This window comes from Aptenodytes forsteri, unplaced genomic scaffold, assembly GCF_000699145.1.
Source record: "Aptenodytes forsteri isolate BGI_AS27 unplaced genomic scaffold, ASM69914v1 Scaffold267, whole genome shotgun sequence".
Taxonomy (NCBI): Eukaryota; Metazoa; Chordata; class Aves; order Sphenisciformes; family Spheniscidae; genus Aptenodytes; species Aptenodytes forsteri.
The window spans coordinates 3,304,361-3,314,301 of record NW_008794173.1 but is presented as its reverse complement, the minus strand read 5'-3'; the positions used below and the strand labels follow the sequence as shown (position 1 = coordinate 3,314,301).

Genomic DNA, 9,941 nt, shown 5'->3' with positions numbered 1-9,941 from the left:
CTAGTACAAAGGATACATAAGATGCAGTCAATGGTTACAGAAAAATTTGCTAGTTTGTTACATAGCAATTAGTAACCTCGAAAACTGTGTAATGCAGCTTTCTTCACCCTCTACATATTTAAATGCCACCTTAGTTTTGCCAGTAGACACGGTGCTTCCATGTTTGTATTTATTCACATTATTAAAATTAAACATATAAGAAAAAATAATGTGTCAATGAATTGATAATTCTTACCATTAATCAACAATATAGGATGATGTTCAGCCTCTAGGTTTTAACAGCACCTTTGGGAGGTGCTAATCTCCAAATTAGTTTTACTTGCACAGTTCTATATTTCTATAACAACTATTTTTTTAAAAAATTATATTTTGTGCCCTTATTCTAGTGTTCATGGATTAAAAAAAAAGCAGACTTGTCCTTCATTTTTGACAAAGAGCTACAATGTCTTCAGGATAAAGAATACTATAGATTGTGCATCTAAACAACAATAAATGTCAGTTGTATCTCAGTAATCCTTGTAATTATTAATTTTAGAGTGAAATTTTTCTCTAGGGACACCTCAAAGGAAAAAAATCAGCTATTTAACAGTGAATGAAGACTGAATAAACATGTTTGTACTAATAATTACTAATGATTAAGTGTGTACAAAGACCTTGAACTGCTTCCCTACGAACACAAATTTACCTAAATAGGGTGGATTGAGACACATTTTTCTGTGCCATAAATCATGAAATAGCAGGCTATAAGGAAAGGATTTTTTTTTCATTTTTTTTATTCACAAAGGTGTTAGTAAATGGTAATGTATAAATTTGCCAAGTTGAGATTAAAACATACATTATACTGAACAGCCAGGTTATGTAACAGAGTACCATTATTGTAAGGCTACGCAGTGTCTTATATATGTTACATTATATACTTATGTAACTCTACAAGACAATGTATATCACCTCTGAGTATTTTAAAACTAACATGGAACAAGGCAAAGAATAACAATTTCATTTTGTGACTTCAGGAGAACAAAACCTTTAAAGCATTTTTGTGAAACAGAACTGTGTCTAAATTATGTTTCTCAATTTAAAAAACTTAGGTTTTCCATTCAGCTCTGGGGTGTGTCTATGTGCATTTCTTCCTGGAGGAGACCCAAGGTATTTACCATGGATCTCCCAAAATATACCCATGAAAAACAATGAATGTTAAATTTTCAGTGCCATAAAGTATCTCAATTAAATCTCATGTAGAATTAAGCAGTTATTGACCAATCTGAATATACTCAACGTTTCTCATATCAGTACCAATGTTTTCTTGGTTTGATTCTGGTAAAATAAAAAGAAACTGACACTGGCAAATACATAGACAGTATCCAAGGCACTTATAATTAAGGAATTTTACCAGTTTTTAGTGTAGAAATCAATTTGATAAATGTGTAGATTATTCTAATACTCAGGTCTTTAGTTAAAGTACTTTTACTTGCTCATAATAGTACCTACAGTGAACTAGGTACTGCACAAATGTAGAAGATCTGAGGCCTTACTCGGAGACCTTTGTGTAAAGCTAGGAAAACTATACCATTACACAATTCTAATGAAAAGAATTACATATACATTTGGGTTTTTTTTAAATATTTCCTGAACTCCATTGTGAATTTTCGCCATTTCTGTACATCAGGCCCTATTACCTATGCTAAGGAGGCAGCAGTCACCTGTCTGTAAGCTGAGCTACATGTTCTGATAGTTCTTTTTGTTTATAATAAACCTGTATTTCCTTAGACTGCGCAAGAGTGGAGTATGCTAACAATATTACAAATAATAAATAGTCGTAACAATAAAAGTGGCACTTTCTTAAGGGGGCTTTCACTTGATAATAAATATGACAGCATACAAGTTTCTATCTTTTTCTTTTAAGCATGATCACTGAGGCTGACCCCAAGGCTGCTAATGCTGGGTAAGCCAAGAGACACACAAAACGATTCCTCTCTGAGAATACGCGGTGAGCGTGGCACCATGAACAGGTCCACTTACCAGCTCATCTTTCACCGATTCTTTAACCCATTGCCAAAATAAATATAACAAATAAAATTTCAAGGGACCTACAACAAAATTAAAGATATTTTAAATTAAAATCTTGTCCCTAATCCAAAACATACAACAGTTACCATGTGAAACACAATGAGAAACCTTAACAACATGTAAAGGACACTTAGAAAAAATTAACTTCCAAAAATACTCTTATGAAGTATTAAACACTGTCTTAGAGCTCCTGACAGTGAAGCTTAAAGGTTAGACTTCAAATGTTGTCATATGTATATATGTAGTAGAGCAGCTCATAGAGTAGACTAACATGGCTTAAATTATTTACTTACAACTATGTTCAGTGCAATTCAAATTGAGATTGCGTCACGTAGAATACATCTGAGAACTTGCGTAAAAATTCCCCTCTCTGGTAATGCAGTGTTTTTGAGTATGTGGACTAAGATTATATGGAATAGGATAGATTCCTTTGAAAACTGAAACCTACTCCAATCTCCCTGAAGATTTCTGTCTGCTCACACACAGTGGGATAACAATAAAGGGTATTGCTAACTGGTTGCTGATCAGTGCTTGCCCTATAACTTCCAGGACTGTGTTTTTTAGTAAGACATACATTATATGTAGATGCTTTCTGAAATACACTGCAAAAGGATCGTAAATTATTTTGGCAATTGTTTGTGTTTGCCATATCTTTTTACATTGCAGATGAAAAGGAAGAAGGCATTTCTGTTTACAGAGTGGCACTGTGCTTTAATCTGCTTCAGAACAGGTATTTTCTGTTTCTTCTCAGTGTGATCACTTCTGTTTTCTTCAGTCAGGGCTAATGTTTCTGATCCAAACCTGCTACTTAACCTTACATGAAAGACACACTTTTACCATCTTTCTAATGAAGAGACAGTCCTTATTTCTTCTTTCGAGCTGGCCACTGCTAATAAATCCATCCAATTTATGATTCAAAAAGTTCAGAACTGTTCAATTTGTCTTCTTCATACAGCAAAATATTTTCCATGAGCTTCTTTTTTTGATCATTTATCTTTATTTTCCAAGATGTCTCTCTGGCTAATGCTGAAAAACAAAAAAGCCCAAATATTGAGAAAAAAATCCATATATTGTCTAAGGAATAGATGGTAATTTTAAATTTAAAAAAAACAAAAACAAAACAGGCTTAGGAAAAAAATCTGATAGAAAACCAGAAAACATTTTGTAGATTTATTGGTAAAATCATAACCAAGGAGAAAAGATTTACTGAAATGTGTTTAGAAGTGGGAAGAAGAGCCTAAGCAATTCTGCAGAAGAGAGTAATTTGTCCCTACTATTATAGTACTAGAGCACTTTTACAAAGACTTCGGTTATCGTAACAGGAGCATGGGCAGTTTTGCCAAAAGCTTGAAGATCATATGCTTTTGAATGTTCTGCATGCACCCTTCAGATTTATCTAGATTTACCTTGTGAAGAACACGAAGAGTCAAGGTCTGCATTTTTTTGTTGAAAGGTGCTCTGTGCAGTAGGTGCTGTTTCTAAGACGTCATCACTTTTGGTGCATGCTGCATTTCTTTTCTGGAGTCCATTTGCAGGTTTTTCCTGCTTGATCCTGTAATCAGAGGCTGCCATGTTTTCTGAATTGTTACAGCTGTTGCTAGACAGCTCATCTGTAGATCTTTCTGAAGGATTCCATATAAAACTACTTGATTCATCAGATTCACAAGGGACCCTTGACATTTGTCCGCAGTAAATGTCAGGTGACACAACTCCTATTAAAGGTGTGCATGGATTGGCACTTGTCAGGATCACTGGCTGTGTGCTGTCCTCTTTATTCTGCCCCACAGAAGGCACATCCATGCTGAGACTAGTTGTCTCATCATCAGTTTCTTCTGGAGTGTTCATGGAGAATCCAGAAGTGCTGCCTCCACAGATGGAATGCTCTCTTAATTTATTTTCAGCTATTTCCATAATTTCAAGCACCTGTTTTTAACAACAAAATCTGTGAATGCAGACTAATTCCTGTACCCCTGCTTACACATATTCTCCTATGTCAACACTCTCAAAAATAAGCAAGGCATGAATTTTGTAGCTTTAGACCTTGCTGTCAAGAAGACTAAAATCTGGGTCCTGTATTTAAAATATTACCTCTGCTATGTTAGAATTCTTCTTTCTCAGACAAAGGCAGATGGCTGAGGCAAAATCAATAGCAACCTCTTCCAGCAAGTGTCCTGCTTTCCTGTCAAGATATTTACAGCATATTTCCTTGGCAGCTAGCTTTTCAAAATTTTTTACTTTGGAGTATGAGCTTTCTTTTGCTATTTGAATTTCATCAGCAATCATATCTTTCTGTTCAAAGGAAAGAGATACATTAGTGAAGGCAAAATTAACACAAACATTTATTTCTATATGAATCACTGAGAATGTAAGTCTTGCCATATATTTGTTATTATTGCTCCTTAATGGCTGGTTTACAGACCTAAAAGCTTTAAGAATCTCCATTCATGCAACTGACAGAAATGTTTGTTTTCAGAGGAGAGAAAAGGCCAAAGGTTTTCTCTGCATGTGTCTAATGTCAAATTCACTAAAGCAGACCCAGCTCTTCTAGGCATATGCCCATTGATAGGAATGAAAAATAACCAACACTGTATATAGCAGCATTCTTGCACAGGACTTTTCAAACATTTGTTAAGGAAATCAGAAACCTAGGATCATTTATTTTCTGAACCCATTTGAACATTGCTGAATTGCTTGGAAATATTAAGTAAGAATACTATCGTTTTCCCCTCAACAGCAAATCAGAAGAAGCATATCCCATAGAAGGAATATAGGTGGAGTCTGTTTACATGAAGATGGTGTTAATGGCATTCAGTGAGCCTGGCCAGTTCTGATTGCTTGTGAAAGTAGTTTGTGTAGTTCTAATCACAGCTTGGGCAAATTGGCCAGGATATAAATTCCAGACACTAGTGCAATACATAAACGCCTGATAAACTTGATGATGAGCAACTGCAGTTACCGCCTACCCAGGTTTCCCCATTCAGTTTGGCTCATAATACCTCTTTCTGGCACATAAAACATGCAGCAGCATTTCAGCACAAGGCCTTGTCTCTTAAATAAGCATGTATTTAAACACCAATTATTCTGGAGTATCTCCTAATATAATCAGGCCAGCACTCACGAGTGTGGTATGTGAAATGGGAATATGTATTCTGCTTCTATCTAAAGGCAGGTAGGCTATTGATGTTAATGGAACCAGGACATGACTTCTAAACATCCCTTCTTCAGGATGTGTATAGCAGACTGCAAATAACAAACTGTATTTATATAAAATGAAAATTCATTTTATGAAAGCAACCCCATTCACTCATGCTGGTATTCATTATTCCTGCTTTTTCTTACCAGATAAATAGGGTGTCTTCCTTCATCCAGCGCTTTAATCCCTGTCAGTATCTCTGCTAAGATCTAGAACGTATATTTGAAAGATAAAACAATTTGTTCAGAATTAATTCTATTTTTAAAAATGAGTTTTGTAACTAAAGAAATGTTGAACTGCCAGGGCATTTTGAAATTATATTTTTACTTCAGATGGCTTAACAATGCCAGATCTGGGCAATCTTTATGACACTTTACCTCCAGAGCCAAGTCCAAATTTTATAGTTAGGTACAATAGATATTGTTGAAACAAAGGATGAGAAGAAAGTCATTCTAAATCTAGATAAGAAATCGCACTGAACAGAGTAACTTCCTATTTAAATGGAAACACCTGGAGACAGGTGACATCATAGACTATCAATTATTTTAGCTGAAATTCCAAATTAACAGGTGATGTTTGTAGCAGTTCATGTGGCAAATCTGCAAGAATTCTGAGAACCTAACTGCAGTCTTTCTTCTACTCTTTTTTTTTTTAAAACAATCCGCAGTAATAATTTTTTGTAACAAGAAACAATTTTGTTTATGTTGTTCAAAAGATTCACCTCACTTTGCCACAAACTGAAGTATATTTGGAGTGTGAACATAATTAAAAACAGGATTTCAACACATTATATAGTCAGCAACTATGATATGAAATTGCCGGCAAAACAACTATATGAGGCACATGCTCTTATATCCAATTGCCTGTCTAGAAGCACCAAAGAATACAACAGAACATGGTGAAAAGGCAACGTACCACACCACAGCCAAATATATCAACTTTTTCTGTTAACTGCCCATGTCTGATAAAATCTTCCGGCAGATAAGTAAGAGAAGCTTGTAGGACTTTGGTTTTCATCATAGCATATTCTGATTTTTTATCAACAGAATACAATCGCAGACCTGAATGTCCAAGCTTTGGTGTGAAGTTTTCATCCAACAAGACGTTTGAGCTGTGATAAAGAAAGACAAATAACAATATTGGTCAAGTAATTACTTTAACGTGAGGTAAAGAATTACAGTTTTACACTTTTAAAGTTAAGCGCTGAAAGTTTCCAGCATTTGGCCTGCTGTGTATGAATGAAAGGATAAAGAACGGTGGAAAGGGAGAGGGGGAAGAACAAGCACTCCAAAAATTACTTCAAAAGAATATATTTCCATCATTTATAAAAGAGAGACAGAGTAAACATAAAACGGTAAACACCCTACAGAACAAGAGATAGCAGAAAGATACTGCAAATGGATTTCAAAATCGCATAAGCTTTCAGCCATTATTGTTAAAGAAATCCTGGAATTAACAGGTGACCAAGGAAGTGCTGATATGCCAAACCCCTCACCTTTTGATATTCCCATGAAGAATTCCAAAATTATGTAAATACTCTACAGCTCGGATGAGTCCCGTGGAAATGCTAATTCGCATCTCCCAAGTCAGTAGAGCAGAATCATCCTGCAAGAAAGTGAGGAAAAAAATGGTATTTTATAGAATAAAAAACTGAGAGACATTTGTAGTTTTGAAAACCAAAGACTCAGTTTTAGTCCCAATCAAAACTCCTGCTGACCTAAATCAGAAGTTTGGTCCAAGGCAGAAATTGATGATTTCTAGGCCAAGGAAGGAACCTATTCTTATATATTGTGCTGCACGTTTTGCCTGCCATAGGACACAGTGAGATAAGGATACAGCAAGGATCACGCTTGTCCAAAGCATCAAATACTGGCCATTACTGAGGCATAGCGCTGGTTTTGATGGATTGCTTTTCTGATGTTTCTCTGCCCTATGTTCTCCTCTGCAAATGCTCTTTCAGTAGGTGTGAACACCTCAAACTGTTCCCTCTTAAACCCTTGTAAAACTTCATAGCACATTATGCCAATGAATATGATGATGGATTCTACAGAAGCATATTCCCAAATCCAATGAAATATTACAATATGAATAGACACATTTTGCAGATTCCTTATTACTTTAAAAATCTAAAGGCTGCACAGCAGGAACTTCCTGTTGACCTGATCTGCTTTGCAGTAGAAAAACTGGAGAAGAGCTGCAGCCTTTCTCGTACTTGCAGTCAAGATATTTGGGCACTTTTTTTTTTGGCTGTTTCTCAGAATTCAAAGAGAGAGAATTGCTTTTCATACAATAACAGGACAGGACTTTTAATCGCAGATAGATAATAGACCCAGATTATTTGCTTACTTGACACTGAAGTTTGTTTTGTAGTGATCCATTAGGCATGTATGGATATATCAGACAGTGCAATCCAGTTTCTACTGAGAAACCCAGCAGCTGTAAAATGTTGACGTGACAACACCTGCAGGCACAGATCAACAATGATTTGCAAATGAAGTAAGAGCAACACAGAAAAATACACTCCTGAGCTGAAATAAATTCCTAAATTCAAGGCAACCGGGAATTGTGTTCTGCAGCTGGAAGCACAGAATGGCCCTGAGCAGGACCACAGAAGGCCAACTAACCTAGCAGCAAAGAGAGATCATTATAGCGCAGCCCTGTTCTGAGCAAGTAGGAGGGATACAAAGCTCCAGAAGGCACCGCTTCCTCACCCTCTCAAGGACTGGCAGAGCGGCTGTGTTTGCTCAGCAGGGACCTGCAGCATCACCGGGAGGCATGCTGTTTCCCCAGGGCTCCTGCAAAGGCAGCGCATAACCCCACTGTCCCCGGACCAGCACGGTGCCAGGGAGACAGACACATCAGTCTTGAACTAAACACATGGGCAACAGGCCACATGGAGGATATGCACAGACTGCATTTGAAAGCCAACCACTTACCGAAAGCAAATCTGTACTTCTGTATGAAAGAATCTTTGGGTGGAATTTGGGCTTGTGCATTCCATCTGAAAAATGAAAACATGCAATAGAATGTCAATAGTAACTATTAAGATGTTGCATTTATACAGATCTTTTAGTCTCCAGATGACAAACTCCTTTAGAAAATAGGCAAGTATCACTGATGGCAACTTTGTGTCAAAGGCAACAATTAATTGAAAATTAGAACAAAAACCAGTGTAAAGACACCTCTGATCCAATCATCAATGCAGGCAGCTACATTGCAGGCTACTCCCATGGGTAGAGTTAATAAAACTACTCACATGAGTAAAGTATCTCTCATATGTGTTTCCTGAACCTAGGTTTACTTACTTTACATCATTTCCTTTTTACCTCTCCTCGTGTAGCCATTCTGGTTCCTTCCCCATACAATATTAAACAACAACTGCTAACGTTCAAGAGATGCTAATAACATACCCCCTTCAAAGAAAAAGAAAAGGTGGAGTACTTGCCTCTTTCAGTCTTTTGATGACATACACTATGTTGTTCCTCTGACCTTTGTAGACATCTGCAAATGTACCTTCACAAATTCTGCTCTTGTCACTGAAACCATTTGTGGCATTAGTAACTTCCCTCTGGCTCCACAAAAGACTCCCGCTGGGGAGATCAGTCATTGTCTCCTGCTGAGGAGTAGAAGAGCTGCAAGGCTACACATTTGTACAAGAAACAAGTTTATCTCATGAAAATTCATATGCTTTTTCTTTCTTTCAGGTGTCATATTTTCTTTTCCATGATTTAAGCAATCACTGTGATTGTTGAAAGAAACTGTGAAAGGTACTGTGCAATCACTCGTTAGGGTTTCCCTTTGTAATACCCGTCTTGATGTGTTTTGCTGATGTAAAAATTTTGCATAGTAGAAGAGACTTGAAAACAGTTACCAATGCGCATTTCCACCTTTCCCAGAAAACAGACTTAGTTTTGTTTAAAAGTCCATATATTTATTTGAAGTGATGTTAGTTTAAGTTACAAAAAATATTAATCTTTATGGCTGGGGCATATATTAAGAAACAGTTGGATCAGAAAGTAGGGTCCCTCATAATGTATTTAGGTTCTGGTAGGAACTTCACATCTACTTCTGAAGCATCTGGTGTTGGCTGCACAATAATTTGTTGCTTCCAGTGTGGCAAGTCCTAAAGCCAATTGTTATTACAGTTCCAGTATAGCCTAATCATGCAGCTTTCACAACCTTAATGTTCTCCAGACTTGAGAAAACAAAACATTAACTCCCTCTCAAGAAACTCTGAAACTACTGTATTCTTTATAGCAATCTTCTCTTCTGGCTGGTACTCTTGAACCATGTTATTTTGGAAGAGTTTAAAGTCTTAAAACATGATCTTCTTTAAAAAAACTTGAACAAAATAAACTAAAGAAAACAGGTGTCCTGGTTTCGGCTGGGATAGAGTTAATTTTCTTCCTAGTAGCTGGTATAGTGCTGTGTTTTGGATTTAGCATGAGAATAATGTTGATAAACTGATGTTTTAGTTGTTGTTGAGCAGTGCTTGCACTAATCAAGGACTTTTCAGCTTCTCATGCCCTGCCAGCGAGAAGCTGGGAGGGGGCACAGCCAGGACAGCTGACCCAAACTGGCCAAAGGCATATTCCATACCATGTGATGTCATGCTCAGTATAGGAACTGGGGAGAGTTGGCTGGGGGGCAGCGATCGCTGCTCGGGAACTGGCTGGGCATC

The 9,941-nt window shown here is 36.9% G+C and overlaps 1 protein-coding gene across 1 annotated transcript in view; it reads right to left on the bottom strand.

Moving 5' to 3' along the window:
• Positions 1-783: 783 nt before the first annotated feature.
• Positions 784-9,941, bottom strand: part of IRAK2 (interleukin 1 receptor associated kinase 2) — a 19,264-nt gene continuing 10,106 nt past the window's right edge. The window contains exons 5-13 of the mRNA XM_009283738.2: positions 8,706-8,900; positions 8,197-8,261; positions 7,607-7,721; positions 6,756-6,865; positions 6,176-6,371; positions 5,407-5,469; positions 4,156-4,356; positions 3,474-3,990; positions 784-3,093 (exon numbers count right to left, since the gene is read on the bottom strand). Of these exons, the coding sequence (XP_009282013.1) occupies positions 2,975-3,093; positions 3,474-3,990; positions 4,156-4,356; positions 5,407-5,469; positions 6,176-6,371; positions 6,756-6,865; positions 7,607-7,721; positions 8,197-8,261; positions 8,706-8,900 (1,581 nt within the window). The 3' untranslated portion in view covers positions 784-2,974. The remainder of the gene's footprint in view (positions 3,094-3,473; positions 3,991-4,155; positions 4,357-5,406; positions 5,470-6,175; positions 6,372-6,755; positions 6,866-7,606; positions 7,722-8,196; positions 8,262-8,705; positions 8,901-9,941) is intronic.